At 41.0% G+C, this 22,249-nt stretch overlaps 2 protein-coding genes and 1 long non-coding RNA gene across 9 annotated transcripts in view; 1 reads left to right on the top strand and 2 right to left on the bottom strand.

Moving 5' to 3' along the window:
* Positions 1–8,478, bottom strand: part of LOC127918500 (caskin-1-like) — a 32,809-nt gene extending 24,331 nt beyond the window's left edge. The window contains exons 1-2 of the mRNA XM_052501831.1: positions 8,463–8,478; positions 7,710–8,109 (exon numbers count right to left, since the gene is read on the bottom strand). Coding sequence (XP_052357791.1) covers positions 7,710–8,109; positions 8,463–8,478 — 416 coding nt within the window. The remainder of the gene's footprint in view (positions 1–7,709; positions 8,110–8,462) is intronic.
* A 12-nt stretch (positions 8,479–8,490) lies between these two features.
* The window catches only part of LOC127918499 (caskin-1-like), a 66,811-nt gene continuing 53,052 nt past the window's right edge, over positions 8,491–22,249 (bottom strand). Inside the window, exons 7-8 of the mRNA XM_052501829.1 lie at positions 9,380–9,709; positions 8,491–9,231 (exon numbers count right to left, since the gene is read on the bottom strand). Coding sequence (XP_052357789.1) covers positions 8,491–9,231; positions 9,380–9,709 — 1,071 coding nt within the window. The remainder of the gene's footprint in view (positions 9,232–9,379; positions 9,710–22,249) is intronic.
* LOC127918502 (uncharacterized) lies at positions 12,159–21,744 on the top strand. Of its 7 annotated transcripts, none has more exons than XR_008100262.1 (6): positions 12,159–12,372; positions 12,501–12,568; positions 13,639–13,706; positions 18,514–18,581; positions 21,179–21,237; positions 21,704–21,744. It is a non-coding gene; the product is annotated as an uncharacterized LOC127918502 (long non-coding RNA). The 7 variants fall into 7 exon arrangements; XR_008100259.1 differs by lacking the exon at positions 18,514–18,581 and adding an exon at positions 15,650–15,708 and having other exon boundaries at positions 21,170–21,237; XR_008100261.1 differs by lacking the exon at positions 18,514–18,581 and adding an exon at positions 15,514–15,581.

Here is a 22,249-nt window from a genome sequence, read left to right as displayed (position 1 = left end):
AACAAGATCCCCTACATACTGGTCTGAAACGAGATCCCCTACATACTGGTCTGAAACGAGATCCCCTACATACTGGTCTGAAACTAGATCCCCTACATACTGGTCTGAAACTAGATCCCCTACATACTAGTCTGAAACTAGATCCCCTACATACTAGTCTGAATCTAGATCCCTTACATACTGGTCTGAAACTAGATCCCCTACATACTGGTCTGAAACTAGATCCCCTACATACTGCTTTGAAACTAGATCCCCCTACATACTGGTCTGAAACGAGATCCCCTACATACTGGTCTGAAACTAGATCCCTAAGATACTGATCTGGAACTAGTTCCCCCTACATACTGGTCTGAAACCAGATCCCCTACATACTAGTCTGAAACTAGATCCCCTACATACTGGTCTGAAACTGGATCCCCTACATACTAGTCTGAAACTAGATCCCCTACATACTAGTCTTAAACTAGATCCCTTACATACTGGTCTGAAACTAGATCCCCTACATACTGGTCTGAAACTAGATCCCCCTACATACTGGTCTGACAATAGATCCCCTACTGGTCTGAAACTAGATCCCCCTACATACTGGTCTGAAACTAGATCCCCTAAAAACTGGTAAAACTAGATCCTTTACATACTAACTAGATCCCCTACATACTGGTCTGAAACTAGATCCCCTACATACTGCTTTGAAACTAGATCCTCTACATACTAGTCTGAAACGAGATCCCCTACATACTGGTCTGAAACGAGATCCCCTACATACTGGTCTGAAACTAGATCCCCTACATACTGGTCTGAAACTAGATCCCCTACATACTGGTCTAAAACTAGATCCTCCTACATACTGGTGTGAAACTAGATCCCCCTACATACTGGTCTGAAACTAGATCCCCCTATAACCTGGTCTGAAACTAGATCCCCCTACATACTAGTCTGAAACTAGAGCCCTTACATACTGGTCTGAAACTAGATCCCCTACATATTGGTCTGAAACTAGATCCCCTACATAGTAGTCTGAATCTAGATCCCTACACAATGGTCTGAGACTAGAACCCCTACATACTGGCCTGAAACTAGATCCGCTACATACTGGTCTGAAACTAGATCCCCCTACATACTGGTCTGAAACTAGATCCCCTACATACTGGTCTGAAAATAGATCCCCTACTGGTGTGGAACTAGATCCCCTACATACTAGTCTGAAACTAGATCCCCTACATACTGGTCTGACAATAGATCCCCTACTGGTCTGAAACTAGATCCCCTAGATACTGGTCTGACAATAGATCCCCTACTGGTCTGAAACTAGATCCCCTACATACTGGTCTGAAACTAGATCCCCCTACATACTGGTCTGGAACTAGATCCCCTACATACGGGTCTGAACCCAGATCCCCTACATACTGGTCTGAAACTAGATCCCCTACATACTGGTCTGAAACTAGATCCCCTACATACTGGTCTGAAACTAGATCCCCCTACATACTGGTCTGACAATAGATCCCATACTGGTCTGGAAATAGATCCCCTACTGGTGTGGAACTAGATCCCCTACATACTAGTCTGAAACTAGATCCCCTACATACTGGTCTGAAACTAGATCCCCTACATACTGGTCTGACAATAGATCCCATACTGGTCTGGAAATAGATCCCTACTGGTGTGGAACTAGATCCCCTACATACTAGTCTGAAACTAGATCCCCTACATACTGGTCTGACAATAGATCCCCTACTGGTCTGAAACTAGATCCCCTAGATACTGGTCTGACAATAGATCCCCTACTGGTCTGAAACTAGATCCCCCTACATACTGGTCTGAAACTAGATCCCTACATACTGGTCTGAAACTATATCTCCTACATACTGGTCTGAAACTAGATCCCCTACATACTGGTCTGAAACTAGATCCCCTACATACTAGTCTGAATCTAGATCCCTACACAATGGTCTGAGACTAGGACCCCTACATACTGGCCTGAAACTAGATCCCCTACAAACTGGTCTGAATCTAGATCCCTTACATACTGGTCTGAAACTAGATCCCCTACATACCGATCTGAAACTATATCCCCTACATACTGCTTTGAAACTAGATCCCCTACATACTGGTCTGAAACGAGATCCCCTACATACTGGTCTGAAACTAGATCCCTTAGATACTGATCTGGAACTAGATCCCCCTACATACTGGTCTGGAACTAGATCCCCTACATACGGGTCTGAACCCAGATCCCTTACATACTAGTCTGAAACTAGATCCCCTACATACTGGTCTGAAACTAGATCCCCTACATACTGGTCTGAAACTAGATCCCCTACATACTGGTCTGACAATAGATCCCATACTGGTCTGGAAATAGATCCCCTACTGGTGTGGAACTAGATCCCTACATACTAGTCTGAAACTAGATCCCCTACATACTGGTCTGAAACTAGATCCCCCTACATACTGGTCTGACAATAGATCCCATACTGGTCTGAAAATAGATCCCCTACTGGTGTGGAACTAGATCCCCTACATACTAGTCTGAAACTAGATCCCCCTACATACTGGTCTGACAATAGATCCCCTACTGGTCTGAAACTAGATCCCCCTAGATACTGGTCTGACAATAGATCCCCTACTGGTCTGAAACTAGATCCCCCTACATACTGGTCTGAAACTAGATCCCCTACATACTAGTCTGAAACTATATCTCCCTACATACTGGTCTGAAACTAGATCCCCCTACATACTGGTCTGAAACTAGATCCCCTACATACTAGTCTGAATCTAGATCCCCTACACAATGGTCTGAGACTAGGACCCCCTACATACTGGCCTGAAACTAGATCCCCTACAAACTGGTCTGAATCTAGATCCCTTACATACTGGTCTGAAACTAGATCCCTACATACCGATCTGAAACTATATCCCCTACATACTGCTTTGAAACTAGATCCCCCTACATACTGGTCTGAAACGAGATCCCCTACATACTGGTCTGAAACTAGATCCCTTAGATACTGATCTGGAACTAGATCCACCTACATACTGGTCTGGAACTAGATCCCCTACATACGGGTCTGAACCCAGATCCCTTACATACTAGTCTGAAACTAGATCCCCTACATACTGGTCTGAAACTAGATCCCCTACATACTGGTCTGAAACTAGATCCCCTACATACTGGTCTGACAATAGATCCCATACTGGTCTGGAAATAGATCCCCTACTGGTGTGGAACTAGATCCCCTACATACTAGTCTGAAACTAGATCCCCCTACATACTGGTCTGACAATAGATCCCCTACTGGTCTGAAACTAGATCCCCTAGATACTGGTCTGACAATAGATCCCCTACTGGTCTGAAACTAGATCCCCTACATACTGGTCTGAAACTAGATCCCCTACTGGTCTGAAACTAGATCCCCCTAGATACTGGTCTGACAATAGATCCCCTACTGGTCTGAAACTAGATCCCCCTACATACTGGTCTGAAACTAGATCCCCTACAAACTGGTCTGAATCTAGATCCCTTACATACTGGTCTGAAACTAGATCCCCTACATACCGGTCTGAAACTATATCCCCTACATACTGCTTTGAAACTAGATCCCCCTACATACTGGTCTGAAACTAGATCCCCTACATACTGGTCTGAAACTATATCTCCTACATACTGGTCTGAAACTAGATCCCCCTACATACTGGTCTGAAACTAGATCCCCTACATACTAGTCTGAACCTAGATCCCCTACACAATGGTCTGAGACTAGGACCCCCTACATACTGGCCTGAAACTAGATCCCCTACAAACTGGTCTGAATCTAGATCCCTTACATACTGGTCTGAAACTAGATCCCCTACATACCGATCTGAAACTATATCCCCTACATACTGCTTTGAAACTAGATCCCCTACATACTGGTCTGAAACGAGATCCCCTACATACTGGTCTGAAACTAGATCCCTTAGATACTGATCTGGAACTAGATCCCCTACATACTGGTCTGGAACTAGATCCCCTACATACGGGTCTGAACCCAGATCCCTTACATACTAGTCTGAAACTAGATCCCCTACATACTGGTCTGAAACTAGATCCCCTACATACTGGTCTGAAACTAGATCCCCTACATACTGGTCTGACAATAGATCCCATACTGGTCTGGAAATAGATCCCCTACTGGTGTGGAACTAGATCCCCTACATACTAGTCTGAAACTAGATCCCCTACATACTGGTCTGAAACTAGATCCCCTACATACTGGTCTGACAATAGATCCCATACTGGTCTGGAAATAGATCCCCTACTGGTGTGGAACTAGATCCCCTACATACTAGTCTGAAACTAGATCCCCCTACATACTGGTCTGACAATAGATCCCGTACTGGTCTGAAACTAGATCCCCTAGATACTGGTCTGACAATAGATCCCTACTGGTCTGAAACTAGATCCCCCTACATACTGGTCTGAAACTAGATCCCCTACATACTAGTCTGAAACTATATCTCCCTACATACTGGTCTGAAACTAGATCCCCTACATACTGGTCTGAAACTAGATCCCCTACATACTAGTCTGAATCTAGATCCCCTACACAATGGTCTGAGACTAGGACCCCTACATACTGGCCTGAAACTAGATCCCCTACAAACTGGTCTGAATCTAGATCCCTTACATACTGGTCTGAAACTAGATCCCCTACATACCGATCTGAAACTATATCCCCTACATACTGCTTTGAAACTAGATCCCCCTACATACTGGTCTGAAACGAGATCCCCTACATACTGGTCTGAAACTAGATCCCATACATACTGGTCTGAAACTAGATCCCCCTACATACTGGTCTGGAACTAGATCCCCTACATACGGGTCTGAACCCAGATCCCTTACATACTAGTCTGAAACTAGATCCCCTACATACTGGTCTGAAACTAGATCCCCTACATACTGGTCTGAAACTAGATCCCCCTACATACTGGTCTGACAATAGATCCCCTACTGGTCTGAAAATAGATCCCCTACTGGTGTGGAACTAGATCCCCTACATACTAGTCTGAAACTAGATCCCCCTACATACTGGTCTGACAATAGATCCCCTACTGGTCTGAAACTAGATCCCCCTAGATACTGGTCTGACAATAGATCCCCTACTGGTCTGAAACTAGATCCCCCTACATACTGGTCTGAAACTAGATCCCCTACTGGTCTGAAACTAGATCCCCTAGATACTGGTCTGACAATAGATCCCCTACTGGTCTGAAACTAGATCCCCCTACATACTGGCCTGAAACTAGATCCCCTACAAACTGGTCTGAATCTAGATCCCTTACATACTGGTCTGAAACTAGATCCCCTACATACTGGTCTGAAACTAGATCCCCTACATACTGCTTTGAAACTAGATCCCCCTACATACTGGTCTGAAACGAGATCCCCTACATACTGGTCTGAAACTAGATCCCTTAGATACTGATCTGGAACTAGATCCCCCTACATACTGGTCTGAAACCAGATCCCCTACATACTAGTCTGAAACTAGATCCCCTACATACTGGTCTGAAACTGGATCCCCTACATACTAGTCTGAAACTAGATCCCCTACATACTAGTCTTAAACTAGATCCCTTACATACTGGTCTGAAACTAGATCCCCTACATACTGGTCTGAAACTAGATCCCCCTACATACTGGTCTGACAATAGATCCCCTACTGGTCTGAAACTAGATCCCCCTACATACTGGTCTGAAACTAGATCCCCTAAAAACTGGTAAAACTAGATCCTTTACATACTAACTAGATCCCCTACATACTGGTCTGAAACTAGATCCCCTACATACTGCTTTGAAACTAGATCCTCTACATACTAGTCTGAAACGAGATCCCCTACATACTGGTCTGAAACGAGATCCCCTACATACTGGTCTGAAACTAGATCCCCTACATACTGGTCTGAAACTAGATCCCCTACATACTGGTCTAAAACTAGATCCTCCTACATACTGGTGTGAAACTAGATCCCCCTACATACTGGTCTGAAACTAGATCCCCTATAACCTGGTCTGAAACTAGATCCCCTACATACTAGTCTGAAACTAGAGCCCTTACATACTGGTCTGAAACTAGATCCCCTACATATTGGTCTGAAACTAGATCCCCTACATACTGGTCTGAAACTCAATCCCTTGCATACTGGTCTGAAACTAGATCCCTTGCATACTGGTCTGAAACTAGATCCGCTATATACTGGTCTGACACTAGATCCCCATGCATACTGGTGTGAAACTAGATACCCATACACACTGGTCTGAAACATGATCCCCTACACACTGGCCTGAAACATGATCCCTACACACTGGTCTGACACTAGATCCCCATACATACTGGCCTGAAACATGATCCCCTACACACTGGCCTGAAACATGATCCCCTACACACTGGTCTGAAACTAGATCCCCCTACATACTGGTCTGAAACATGATCCCCTACACACTGGCATGAAACTAGATCCCCTACACACTGGTCTGAAACTAGATCCCCCTACATACTGGCCTGAAACTAGATCCCCTACTTACTAGTCTGAAACTAGATCCCCTACATACTAGTCTGAAACTAGATCCCCTACATACTGGTCTGAAACTAGATCCCCTACATACTGCTTTGAAACTAGATCCTCTACATACTAGTCTGAAACGAGATCCCCTACATACTGGTCTGAAACGAGATCCCTACATACTGGTCTGAAACTAGATCCCCTACATACTGGTCTGAAACTAGATCCCCTACATACTGGTCTAAAACTAGATCCTCCTACATACTGGTGTGAAACTAGATCCCCCTACATACTGGTCTGAAACTAGATCCCCCTATAACCTGGTCTGAAACTAGATCCCCCTACATACTAGTCTGAAACTAGAGCCCTTACATACTGGTCTGAAACTAGATCCCCTACATATTGGTCTGAAACTAGATCCCCTACAAACTGGTCTGAAACTCAATCCCTTGCATACTGGTCTGAAACTAGATCCCTTGCATACTGGTCTGAAACTAGATCCGCTATATACTGGTCTGACACTAGATCCCCATACATACTGGTCTGAAACTAGATCCCTTGCATACTGGTCTGAAACTAGATCCCCATACATACTGGTCTGAAACTAGATCCCCTACACACTGGTCTGAAACTAGATCCCCATACATACTGGTCTGAAACTAGATACCCCTACACACTGGCCTGAAACTCGATCCCCAAACATACTTTTCTGAAACTAGATCCCCCTACACACTGGTCTGAAACATGATCCCCTACACACTGGCATGAAACTAGATCCCCTACACACTGGTCTGAAACTAGATCCCCCTACATACTGGCCTGAAACTAGATCCCCTACTTACTAGTCTGAAACTAGATCCCCTACATACTAGTCTGAAACTAGATCCCCCTGCATACTGGTCTGAAACTAGATCCCCCTGCATTCTGGTCTAGCATCAGCATTGGGGATAATGATTCTCCAATATTGATCAGCATTGGGGATAATGTGTCTCCAATATTGATCAGCATTGGGGATAATTTGTCTCCAATATTGATTTGCCTTATGGATAATGTGTCTCCAATATTGATTAGCATTTTGGATAATGTGTCTCCAATATTAATCAGCATTGGGGATAATGTGTATCCAATATTGATGTGTGTGTGTGTGTGTACTAACTCACTCTTGTTCCTCTCGTATCTTGTCCTCTACAGCCTTTAAGGCAGCAGCCAATGACGCGCTCGTCTCCTCCAGCTTCTGATGCACAGATTCCGCCTCTGACATCACCACGCTGACCGCCGCCACTGTTCCCATGTCCACGGACACGCCCCCGATGGAGGAGCGGGGGGGTTTGATAGGTGGAGGGGTGGGTGTGAGGGGGGTGTGGGGACTCTGGGGAGTGAGTGGGGTGTGGGGACTCTGGGCGGGAGGGGTGGGGGGTTTAGCGTTGGGGTTGGGGGAGGAGGAGGAGTAGGGGGGGGAGGTGGGTGTGGTTATAGAGTGGAGGTGTTTGGTTGGTTTAGGGGCTGTGGGGGGAGGAGCCGGTTTGGGGGAGACTGGGGGAGGAATCTTCTTTGATTCAACTGGGTAGAGAGGAAGGAGAGAGAGAGAGAGGGAGAGAGAGAGAGAGAGAGAGGAAGAGAGAGAGAGAGAGAGAGAGAGGAAGAGAGAGAGAGAGAGAGAGAGAGAGAGGAAGAGAGAGAGAGGAAGGAGAGAGAGAGAGAGAGGAAGGAGAGAGAGAGAGAGAAGAGAGAGAGAGAGAGAGGAAGGAGTGAGAGAGAGAGGAAGGAGTGAGAGAGAGAGGAAGGAGCGAGAGAGAGGAAGAGTGGAAGAGAGAGGAAGGAGAGAGAGAGAGAGGAAGAGAGAGGAAGGAGCGAGAGAGAGGAAGGTGTGAGAGAGGGAGATTAGCCGACAGACCTATAGGTGAGAACTTTACATTGAGAGCTGGGCATCAGTATTACATGCTAGTAAATCCCAGTGCAGGACAATACCTGGGCTGCCGGGGTGCCAGGTCCAGGCAGGGGGACTTTTCTAGAGGAGGAGTGTCTCCTCATCTGAGCCAGGACAGGTTTTGGGGAGACGGGGGGTTTGGGTTTCCTCACAGGGGTCACCACTCCTCCCCCTTCTCCCCCCGCCACCACCCCTTGTCCTCCCAGGTCTGAGCTGTCCCTGAGAGGAGGCGTCGCCTGGATCGGACTAGGCTCCGCTTCTCCCGTCTCATACACCGGCCGGCGTTTAACGGTGGCGGTGCCGTTCTCGTACGGTACGGCTGGCCCCGGCTCCGGCCCGGTAACAGCCCCGGTGTGAACGGCCCCGGTGTTAGAGGCCCCGGTGTTAGAGGCCCCGGTGTTAGAGGCCCCGGTGTTAGAGGCCCCGGTGTTAGAGGCCCCGGTGTTAGAGGCCCCGGTGTTAGAGGCCCCGGTGTTAGAGGCCCCGGTGTTAGAGGCCCCGGTGTTAGAGGCCCATGTCTTGGAGGTCCCGGTGATGTCTGCGATGCCGCTCTCTGAGAAGCCCTCCGGCTCCTTGTCTCTGCTCTTGGGACGGCGCTTGACGGTGGAAGACTCTGTCAGGGTGAAACGCGACCCGTTGTGGTGAGGCTTGTTGCAGCGGGGACGCCGTTTCAGGGTTGCCGTGGCGTCGACCCGGGACAGCTCATCCTGGGGAAGGGAGAACACGCCGTCTCCATGGAGACCGTCTCCATCGCTCTAGAGACAAACATAACGACACAGCTTATAAATAACAATATAAGATTTTTTGACCGTGCCCCCCAAAATAACATAATTTATCATTTTTCATGTACAGACACCATATCTCAGTGTTTTCATACAAATTAATAAAATTGTAAACGCTCACCTCCATTTCTCCTTCTTCCTCTCCCTCTCCTCTCTGCCTCTTCACGGTCTGTTTCCTCTCAGCAGCAAACGGAAGGTTCTCGGCCGAACTACCGGAAGAAGGGGTGTGAGGATACGAGGGGTGAGGAGACGAGGGGGAGCGAGGGGAGGAGGGGGAGCGAGGGGAGGAAGGCAGCCGGGGTGTAGAAGGGAGAGGGGAGGGTTGGGGTGCGGTACACAGGGGTACGGGGGTCGGTCTGTCCCTCCTAGCTGCAGCGACCAGCTCAGTAACAGGACCACTGATGGTTCTACGACGGTTCACCACCTCCCCGTCCAGACCAATCGCATCCCGCTGACGACAAATCAAAACACATTTTAGTTGTCACATGCGCCAGATACAACTAGATTAGATTTTACAGTGAAAACGCTGACTGACGAGCCTCTCCCGACGATGCAGAGTTTAACAAAAAGAAAATGGTAACGTCAATAAAATACACACAAATGGAGCTATATACAGGAAGTACCAGATCAATATACAGGAAGTACCAGATCAATGTGGAGCTATATACAGGAAGTACCAGATCAATATACAGGAAGTACCAGATCAATGTGGAGCTATATACAGGAAGTACCAGATCAATATACAGGAAGTACCAGATCAATGTGGAGCTATATACAGGAAGTACCAGATCAATATACAGGAAGTACCAGATCAATGTGGAGCTATATACAGGAAGTACCAGATCAATGTGGAGCTATATACAGGAAGTACCAGATCAATGTGGAGCTACGTATATACAGGAAGTACCAGATCAATGTGGAGCTATATACAGGAAGTACCAGATCAATATACAGGAAGTACCAGATCAATGTGGAGCTATATACAGGAAGTACCAGATCAATGTGGAGCTACGTATATACAGGAATTACCAGATCAATGTGGAGCTATATACAGGAAGTACCAGATCAATATGGATCTATATACAGGAAGTACCAGATCAATGTGGAGCTATATACAGGAAGTACCAGATCAATGTGGAGCTACGTATATACAGGAATTACCAGATCAATGTGGAGCTATATACAGGAAGTACCAGATCAATATGGATCTATATACAGGAAGTACCAGATCAATGTGGAGCTATATACAGGAAGTACCAGATCAATGTGGAGCTATATACAGGAAGTACCAGATCAATGTGGAGCTATATACAGGAAGTACCAGATCAATGTGGAGCTACGTATATACAGGAATTACCAGATCAATGTGGAGCTATATACAGGAAGTACCAGATCAATATGGATCTATATACAGGAAGTACCAGATCAATGTGGAGCTATATACAGGAAGTACCAGATCAATGTGGAGCTATATACAGGAAGTACCAGATCAATGTGGAGCTATATACAGGAAGTACCAGATCAATGTGGAGCTATATACAGGAATTACCAGATCAATATGGATCTATATACAGGAAGTACCAGATCAATGTGGAGCTATATACAGGAAGTACCAGATCAATGTGGAGCTATATACAGGAAGTACCAGATCAATGTGGAGCTACGTATATACAGGAATTACCAGATCAATATGGATCTATATACAGGAAGTACCAGATCAATGTGGAGCTATATACAGGAAGTACCAGATCAATGTGGAGCTACGTATATACAGGAAGTACCAGATCAATGTGGAGCTATATACAGGAAGTACCAGATCAATGTGGAGCTATATACAGGAAGTACCAGATCAATGTGGAGCTATATACAGGAAGTACCAGATCAATGTGGAGCTATATACAGGAATTACCAGATCAATATGGATCTACATACAGGAAGTACCAGATCAATGTGGAGCTATATACAGGAAGTACCAGATCAATGTGGAGCTATATACAGGAATTACCAGATCAATGTGGAGCTATATACAGGAAGTACCAGATCAATGTGGAGCTATATACAGGAAGTACCAGATCAATGTGGAGCTACGTATATACAGGAAGTACCAGATCAATGTGGAGCTATATACAGGAAGTACCAGATCAATATGGATCTATATACAGGAAGTACCAGATCAATGTGGAGCTATATACAGGAAGTACCAGATCAATGTGGAGCTATATACAGGAAGTACCAGATCAATGTGGAGCTATATACAGGAATTACCAGATCAATATGGATCTATATACAGGAAGTACCAGATCAATGTGGAGCTATATACAGGAAGTACCAGATCAATGTGGAGCTATTTACAGGAATTACCAGATCAATATGGATCTATATACAGGAAGTACCAGATCAATGTGGAGCTATATACAGGAAGTACCAGATCAATGTGGAGCTATATACAGGAATTACCAGATCAATATGGATCTATATACAGGAAGTACCAGATCAATGTGGAGCTATATACAGGAAGTACCAGATCAATGTGGAGCTATATACAGGAATTACCAGATCAATGTGGAGCTATATACAGGAATTACCAGATCAATATGGATCTATATACAGGAAGTACCAGATCAATGTGGAGCTATATACAGGAAGTACCAGATCAATGTGGAGCTACGTATATACAGGAAGTACCAGATCAATGTGGAGCTATATACAGGAAGTACCAGATCAATGTGGAGCTATATACAGGAAGTACCAGATCAATGTGCAGAGGTATGAGATATTTGAGGTAGATATTTACATGAAGGCAGGGTAAAGTGACTAGACATCAGGATAGATAATAATAAGGTATTTGAGGTAGATGTGGATGTGAAGGCAGGGTAAAGTGACATCAGGATAGATAATAAGGTATTTGAGGTAGATATGTACATGAAGGCAGGGTAAAGTGACTAGACATCAGGATAGATAATAATAAGGTATTTGAGGTAGATATGTACATGAAGGCAGGGTAAAGTGACTAGACATCAGGATAGATAATAATAAGGTATTTGAGGTAGATATGTACATGAAGGCAGGGTAAAGTGACTAGACATCAGGATAGATAATAATAAGGTATTTGAGGTAGATGTGGATGTGAAGGCAGGGTAAAGTGACATCAGGATAGATAATAAGGTATTTGAGGTAGATATGTACATGAAGGCAGGGTAAAGTGACTAGACATCAGGATAGATAATAATAAGGTATTTGAGGTAGATATGTACATGAAGGCAGGGTAAAGTGACTAGGCATCAGGATAGATAATAATAAGGTATTTGAGGTAGATATGTACATGAAGGCAGGGTAAAGTGACATCAGGATAGATAATAATAAGGTATTTGAGGTAGATATGTACATGAAGGCAGGGTAAAGTAACTAGGCATCAGGATAGATAATAATAAGGTATTTGAGGTAGATATGTACATGAAGGCAGGGTAAAGTGACTAGACATCAGGATAGATAATAATAAGGTATTTGAGGTAGATATGTACATGAAGGCAGGGTAAAGTGACCAGGCATCAGGATAGATAATAATAAGCTATTAGAGGTAGATATGTACATGAAGGCAGGGTAAAGTGACTAGACATCAGGATAGATAATAATAAGGTATTAGAGGTAGATATGTACATGAAGGCAGGGTAAAATGACTAGACATCAGGATAGATAATAATAAGGTATTTGAGGTAGATATGTACATGAAGGCAGGGTAAAGTGACTAGACATCAGGATAGATAATAATAAGGTATTTGAGGTAGATATTTACATGAAGGCAGGGTAAAGTGACTAGACATCAGGATAGATAATAATAAGGTATTAGAGGTAGATATTTACATGAAGGCAGGGTAAAGTGACTAGTCATCAGGATAGATAATAATAAGGTATTAGAGGTAGATATTTACATGAAGGCAGGGTAAAGTGACTAGACATCAGGATAGATAATAATAAGGTATTTGAGGTAGATATGTACATGAAGGCAGGGTAAAGAGACATCAGGATAGATAATAATAAGGTATTTGAGGTAGATATGTAAATGAAGGCAGGGTAAAGTGACTAGACATCAGGATAGATAATAATAAGGTATTTGAGGTAGATATGTACATGAAGGCAGGGTAAAGTGACATCAGGATAGATAATAATAAGGTATTTGAGGTAGATATGTTACACAAAGGCAGGGTAAAGTGACTAGACATCAGGATAGATAATAATAAGGTATTTGAGGTAGATATGTACATGAAGGCAGGGTAAAGTGACATCAGGATAGATAATAATAAGGTATTTGAGGTAGATATGTTACACAAAGGCAGGGTAAAGTGACTAGACATCAGGATAGATAATAATAAGGTATTTGAGGTAGATATGTACATGAAGGCAGGGTAAAGTGACTAGACATCAGGATAGATAATAATAAGGTAGTTGAGGTAGATATGTTACACGAAGGCAGGGTAAAGTGACTAGGCATCAGGATAGATAATAATAAGGTATTTGAGGTAGATATGTACATGAAGGCAGGGTAAAGTTACTAGACATCAGGATAGATAATAATAAGGTATTTGAGGTAGATATGTACATGAAGGCAGGGTAAAGTTACTAGACATCAGGATAGATAATAATAAGGTATTAGAGGTAGATATTTACATGAAGGCAGGGTAAAGTGACTAGTCATCAGGATAGATAATAATAAGGTATTTGAGGTAGATATGTACATGAAGGCAGGGTAAAGTTACTAGACATCAGGATAGATAATAATAAGGTATTAGAGGTAGATATTTACATGAAGGCAGGGTAAAGTGACTAGTCATCAGGATAGATAATAATAAGGTATTAGAGGTAGATATTTACATGAAGGCAGGGTAAAGTGACTAGACATCAGGATAGATAATAATAAGGTATTAGAGGTAGATATTTACATGAAGGCAGGGTAAAGTGCCTTGACATCAGGATAGATAATAATAAGGTATTTGAGGTAGATATGTACATGAAGGCAGGGTAAAGTGACTAGGCATCAGGATAGATAATAATAAGGTATTTGAGGTAGATATGTCCATGAAGGCAGGGTAACGTGACTAGACATCAGGATAGATAATAATAAGGTATTAGAGGTAGATATGTACATGAAGGCAGGGTAAAGTAACTAGGCATCAGGATAGATAATAATAAGGTATTTGAGGTAGATATATACATGAAGGCAGGGTAAAGAGACATCAGGATAGATAATAATAAGGTATTAGAGGTAGATATGTACATGAAGGCAGGGTAAAGTGACTAGGCATCAGGATAGATAATAATAAGCTATTAGAGGTAGATATGTACATGAAGGCAGGGTAAAGTGACTAGGCATCAGGATAGATAATAATAAGGTATTAGAGGTAGATATGTACATGAAGGCAGGGTAAAGTGACATCAGGATAGATAATAATAAGGTATTAGAGGTAGATATGTACATGAAGGCAGGGTAAAGTGACTAGTCATCAGGATAGATAATAATAAGCTATTAGAGGTAGATATGTACATGAAGGCAGGGTAAAGTGACTAGACATCAGGATAGATAATAATAAGGTATTAGAGGTAGATATGTACATGAAGGCAGGGTAAAGTGACTAGACATCAGGATAGATAATAATCAGGTATTAGAGGTAGATATGTACATGAAGGCAGGGTAAAGTGACATCAGGATAGATAATAATAAGGTATTAGAGGTAGATATGTACATGAAGGCAGGGTAAAGTGACTAGACATCAGGATAGATAATAATAAGGTATTTGAGGTAGATATGTACATGAAGGCAGGGTAAAGTGACTAGGCATCAGGATAGATAATAATAAGGTATTAGAGGTAGATATGTACATGAAGGCAGGGTAAAGTGACATCAGGATAGATAATAATAAGGTATTAGAGGTAGATATGTACATGAAGGCAGGGTAAAGTGACATCAGGATAGATAATAATAAGGTATTTGAGGTAGATATGTACATGAAGGCAGGGTAAAGTGACTAGACATCAGGATAGATAATAATAAGGTATTAGAGGTAGATATGTACATGAAGGCAGGGTAAAGTGACTAGACATCAGGATAGATAATAATAAGGTATTAGAGGTAGATATATACATGAAGGCAGGGTAAAGTGACATCAGGATAGATAATAATAAGGTATTTGAGGTAGATATGTACATGAAGGCAGGGTAAAGTGACTAGGCATCAGGATAGATAATAATAAGGTATTTGAGGTAGATATGTACATGAAGGCAGGGTAAAGTGACTAGGCATCAGGATAGATAATAATAAGGTATTTGAGGTAGATATGTACATGAAGGCAGGGTAAAGTGACTAGACATCAGGATAGATAATAATAAGGTATTTGAGGTAGATATGTACATGAAGGCAGGGTAAAGTGACTAGGCATCAGGATAGATAATAATAAGGTATTAGAGGTAGATATATACATGAAGGCAGGGTAAAGTGACTAGGCATCAGGATAGATAATAATAAGGTATTTGAGGTAGATATATACATGAAGGCAGGGTAAAGTGACTAGGCATCAGGATAGATAATAATAAGGTATTAGAGGTAGATATGTACATGAAGGCAGGGTAAAGTGTCTAGACATCAGGATAGATAATAATAAGGTATTTGAGGTAGATATGTACATGAAGGCAGGGTAAAGTGACTAGACATCAGGATAGATAATAATAAGGTATTAGAGGTAGATATGTACATGAAGGCAGGGTAAAGTGACTAGACATCAGGATAGATAATAATAAGGTATTAGAGGTAGATATGTACATGAAGGTAAAGTGACCAGGCATCAGGATAGATAATAATAAGGTATTAGAGGTAGATATGTACATGAAGGCAGGGTAAAGTGACTAGACATCAGGATAGATAATAATAAGGTATTTGAGGTAGATATGTACATGAAGGCAGGGTAAAGTGACTAGACATCAGGATAGATAATAATAAGGTATTAGAGGTAGATATGTACATGAAGGCAGGGTAAAGTGACATCAGGATAGATAATAATAAGGTATTTGAGGTAGATATGTACATGAAGGCAGGGTAAAGTGACTAGACATCAGGATAGATAATAATAAGGTATTTGAGGTAGATATGTACATGAAGGCAGGGTAAAGTGACTAGACATCAGGATAGATAATAATAAGGTATTTGAGGTAGATATGTACATGAAGGCAGGGTAAAGTGACTAGACATCAGGATAGATAATAATAAGGTATTTGAGGTAGATATGTACATGAAGGCAGGGTAAAGTGACTAGACATCAGGATAGATAATAATGAGGTATTAGAGGTAGATATGTACATGAAGGCAGGGTAAAGTGACATCAGGATAGATAATAATAAGGTATTAGAGGTAGATATGTACATGAAGGCAGGGTAAAGTGACTAGACATCAGGATAGATAATAATAAGGTATTTGAGGTAGATATGTACATGAAGGCAGGGTAAAGTGACTAGACATCAGGATAGATAATAATAAGGTATTTGAGGTAGATATGTACATGAAGGCAGGGTAAAGTGACTAGACATCAGGATAGATAATAATAAGGTATTTGAGGTAGATATGTACATGAAGGCAGGGTAAAGTGACATCAGGATAGATAATAATAAGGTATTAGAGGTAGATATGTACATGAAGGCAGGGTAAAGTGACTAGACATCAGGATAGATAATAATAAGGTATTTGAGGTAGATATATACATGAAGGCAGGGTAAAGTGACTAGACATCAGGATAGATAATAATAAGGTATTAGAGGTAGATATGTACATGAAGGCAGGGTAAAGTGACTAGGCATCAGGATAGATAATAATAAGGTATTTGAGGTAGATATGTACATGAAGGCAGGGTAAAGTGACATCAGGATAGATAATAATAAGGTATTAGAGGTAGATATGTACATGAAGGCAGGGTAAAGTGACTAGACATCAGGATAGATAATAATAAGGTATTAGAGGTAGATATGTACATGAAGGCAGGGTAAAGTGACTAGACATCAGGATAGATAATAATAAGGTATTTGAGGTAGATATGTACATGAAGGCAGGGTAAAGTGACATCAGGATAGATAATAATAAGGTATTTGAGGTAGATATGTACATGAAGGCAGGGTAAAGTGACTAGACATCAGGATAGATAATAATAAGGTATTTGAGGTAGATATGTACATGAAGGCAGGGTAAAGTGACATCAGGATAGATAATAATAAGGTATTTGAGGTAGATATGTACATGAAGGCAGGGTAAAGTGACTAGTCATCAGGATAGATAATAATAAGGTATTTGAGGTAGATATGTACATGAAGGCAGGGTAAAGTGACTAGACATCAGGATAGATAATAATAAGGTATTTGAGGTAGATATGTACATGAAGGCAGGGTAAAGTGACATCAGGATAGATAATAATGAGGTATTTGAGGTAGATATATACATGAAGGCAGGGTAAAGTGACATCAGGATAGATAATAATGAGGTATTTGAGGTAGATATGTACATGAAGGCAGGGTAAAGTGACTAGACATCAGGATAGATAATAATAAGGTATTTGAGGTAGATATGTACATGAAGGCAGGGTAAAGTGACTAGACATCAGGATAGATAATAATAAGGTATTTGAGGTAGATATGTACATGAAGGCAGGGTAAAGTGACTAGGCATCAGGATAGATAATAATAATGTATTTGAGGTAGATATATACATGAAAGCAGGGTAAAGAGACATCAGGATAGATAATAATAAGGTATTAGAGGTAGATATTTACATGAAGGCAGGGTAAAGTGACTAGGCATCAGGATAGATAATAATAAGGTATTAGAGGTAGATATGTACATGAAGGCAGGGTAAAGTGACATCAGGATAGATAATAATGAGGTATTTGAGGTAGATATGTACATGAAGGCAGGGTAAAGTGACTAGACATCAGGATAGATAATAATAAGGTATTAGAGGTAGATATGTACATGAAGGCAGGGTAAAGTGACATCAGGATAGATAATAATGAGGTATTTGAGGTAGATATGTACATGAAGGCAGGGTAAAGTGACCAGTCATCAGGATAGATAATAATAAGGTATTAGAGGTAGATATGTACATGAAGGCAGGGTAAAGTGACTAGACATCAGGATAGATAATAATAAGGTATTTGAGGTAGATATGTCCATGAAGGCAGGGTAACGTGACTAGACATCAGGATAGATAATAATAAGGTATTTGAGGTAGATATGTACATGAAGGCAGGGTAAAGTGACTAGGCATCAGGATAGATAATAATAAGGTATTTGAGGTAGATATGTACATGAAGGCAGGGTAAAGAGACATCAGGATAGATAATAATAAGGTATTAGAGGTAGATATTTACATGAAGGCAGGGTAAAGTGACTAGGCATCAGGATAGATAATAATAAGGTATTTGAGGTAGATATGTACATGAAGGCAGGGTAAAGACACTAGACATCAGGATAGATAATAATAAGGTATTAGAGGTAGATATGTACATGAAGGCAGGGTAAAGAGACATCAGGATAGATAATAATAAGGTATTAGAGGTAGATATTTACATGAAGGCAGGGTAAAGTGACTAGGCATCAGGATAGATAATAATAAGGTATTTGAGGTAGATGTGTACCTGAAGGCAGGGTAAAGTGACATCAGGATAGATAATAATAAGGTATTTGAGGTAGATATGTACATGAAGGCAGGGTAAAGTGACTAGACATCAGGATAGATAATAATAAGGTATTAGAGGTAGATATGTACATGAAGGCAGGGTAAAGTGACTAGACATCAGGATAGATAATAATAAGGTATTTGAGGTAGATATGTACATGAAGGCAGGGTAAAGTGACTAGACATCAGGATAGATAATAATAAGGTATTTGAGGTAGATATGTACATGAAGGCAGGGTAAAGTGACTAGACATCAGGATAGATAATAATAAGGTATTTGAGGTAGATATGTACATGAAGGCAGGGTAAAGTGACTAGGCATCAGGATAGATAATAATAAGGTATTTGAGGTAGATGTGTACCTGAAGGCAGGGTAAAGTGACATCAGGATAGATAATAATAAGGTATTTGAGGTAGATATGTACATGAAGGCAGGGTAAAGTGACTAGACATCAGGATAGATAATAATAAGGTATTTGAGGTAGATATGTACATGAAGGCAGGGTAAAGTGACTAGGCATCAGGATAGATAATAATAAGGTATTTGAGGTAGATGTGTACCTGAAGGCAGGGTAAAGTGACATCAGGATAGATAATAATAAGGTATTTGAGGTAGATATGTACATGAAGGCAGGGTAAAGTGACTAGGCATCAGGATAGATAATAATAAGGTATTTGAGGTAGATGTGTACCTGAAGGCAGGGTAAAGTGACATCAGGATAGATAATAATAAGGTATTTGAGGTAGATATGTACATGAAGGCAGGGTAAAGTGACTAGACATCAGGATAGATAATAATAAGGTATTTGAGGTAGATATGTACATGAAGGCAGGGTAAAGAGACTAGGCATCAGGATAGATAATAATAAGGTATTTGAGGTAGATATGTACATGAAGGCAGGGTAAAGTGACATCAGGATAGATAATAATAAGGTATTTGAGGTAGATATGTACATGAAGGCAGGGTAAAGTGACTAGGCATCAGGATAGATAATAATAAGGTATTTGAGGTAGATATGTACATGAAGGCAGGGTAAAGTGACATCAGGATAGATGATAATAAGGTATTTGAGGTAGATATGTACATGAAGGCAGGGTAAAGTGACTAGACATCAGGATAGATAATAATAAGGTATTAGAGGTAGATATGTACATGAAGGCAGGGTAAAGTGACATCAGGATAGATAATAATAAGGTATTTGAGGTAGATATGTACATGAAGGCAGGGTAAAGTGACTAGACATCAGGATAGATAATAATAAGGTATTTGAGGTAGATATGTACATGAAGGCAGGGTAAAGTGACTAGACATCAGGATAGATAATAATAAGGTATTTGAGGTAGATATGTACATGAAGGCAGGGTAAAGTGACTAGACATCAGGATAGATAATAATAAGGTATTAGAGGTAGATATTTACATGAAGGCAGGGTAAAGTGACTAGTCATCAGGATAGATAATAATAAGGTATTAGAGGTAGATATTTACATGAAGGCAGGGTAAAGTGACTAGACATCAGGATAGATAATAATAAGGTATTAGAGGTAGATATTTACATGAAGGCAGGGTAAAGTGCCTTGACATCAGGATAGATAATAATAAGGTATTTGAGGTAGATATGTACATGAAGGCAGGGTAAAGTGACTAGACATCAGGATAGATAATAATAAGGTATTAGAGGTAGATATTTACATGAAGGCAGGGTAAAGTGCCTTGACATCAGGATAGATAATAATAAGGTATTTGAGGTAGATATGTACATGAAGGCAGGGTAAAGTGACTAGACATCAGGATAGATAATAATAAGGTATTAGAGGTAGATATGTACATGAAGGCAGGGTAAAGTGACATCAGGATAGATAATAATAAGGTATTAGAGGTAGATATGAACATGAAGGCAGGGTAAAGTGCCTTGACATCAGGATAGATAATAATAAGGTATTTGAGGTAGATATCTACATGAAGGCAGGGTAAAGTGACTAGACATCAGGATAGATAATAATAAGGTATTAGAGGTAGATATGTACATGAAGGCAGGGTAAAGTGACATCAGGATAGATAATAATAAGGTATTTGAGGTAGATATGTACATGAAGGCAGGGTAAAGTGACTAGACATCAGGATAGATAATAATAAGGTATTAGAGGTAGATATGTAGATGAAGGCAGGGTAAAGTGACTAGTCATCAGGATAGATAATAATAAGGTATTTGAGGTAGATATGTAGATGAAGGCAGGGTAAAGTGACTAGTCATCAGGATAGATAATAATAAGGTATTAGAGGTAGATATGAACATGAAGGCAGGGTAAAGTGACTAGTCATCAGGATAGATAATAATAAGGTATTAGAGGTAGATATGTACGTGAAGGCAGGGTAAAGTGACTAGTCATCAGGATAGATAATAATAAGGTATTAGAGGTAGATATGTACATGAAGTCAGGGTAAAGTGACATCAGGATAGATAATAATAAGGTATTAGAGGTAGATATGAACATGAAGGCAGGGTAAAGTGACTAGTCATCAGGATAGATAATAATAAGGTATTAGAGGTAGATATGTACATGAAGTCAGGGTAAAGTGACATCAGGATAGATAATAATAAGGTATTAGAGGTAGATATGAACATGAAGGCAGGGTAAAGTGCCTTGACATCAGGATAGATAATAATAAGGTATTTGAGGTAGATATCTACATGAAGGCAGGGTAAAGTGACTAGACATCAGGATAGATAATAATAAGGTATTTGAGGTAGATATGAACATGAAGGCAGGGTAAAGTGACATCAGGATAGATAATAATAAGGTATTTGAGGTAGATATGTACATGAAGGCAGGGTAAAGTGACTAGACATCAGGATAGATAATAATAAGGTATTAGAGGTAGATATGTAGATGAAGGCAGGGTAAAGTGACTAGTCATCAGGATAGATAATGATAAGGTATTTGAGGTAGATATGTACATGAAGGCAGGGTAAAGTGACTAGTCATCAGGATAGATAATAATAAGGTATTAGAGGTAGATATGTACATGAAGGCAGGGTAAAGTGACTAGTCATCAGGATAGATAATAATAAGGTATTAGAGGTAGATATGTACATGAAGGCAGGGTAATGTGACTAGACATCAGGATAGATAATAATAAGGTATTTGAGGTAGATATGTACATGAAGGCAGGGTAAAGTGACTAGGCATCAGGATAGATAATAATAAGGTATTAGAGGTAGATATGTACATGAAGGCAGGGTAAAGTGACTAGTCATCAGGAAAGATAATAATGAGGTATTAG

This window comes from Oncorhynchus keta, unplaced genomic scaffold (assembly GCF_023373465.1).
Source record: "Oncorhynchus keta strain PuntledgeMale-10-30-2019 unplaced genomic scaffold, Oket_V2 Un_contig_14350_pilon_pilon, whole genome shotgun sequence".
NCBI classification, from domain to species: Eukaryota; Metazoa; Chordata; class Actinopteri; order Salmoniformes; family Salmonidae; genus Oncorhynchus; species Oncorhynchus keta.
Note: the sequence above shows the minus strand (reverse complement) of the source record. Positions and strands in the feature narration are given on the sequence as shown.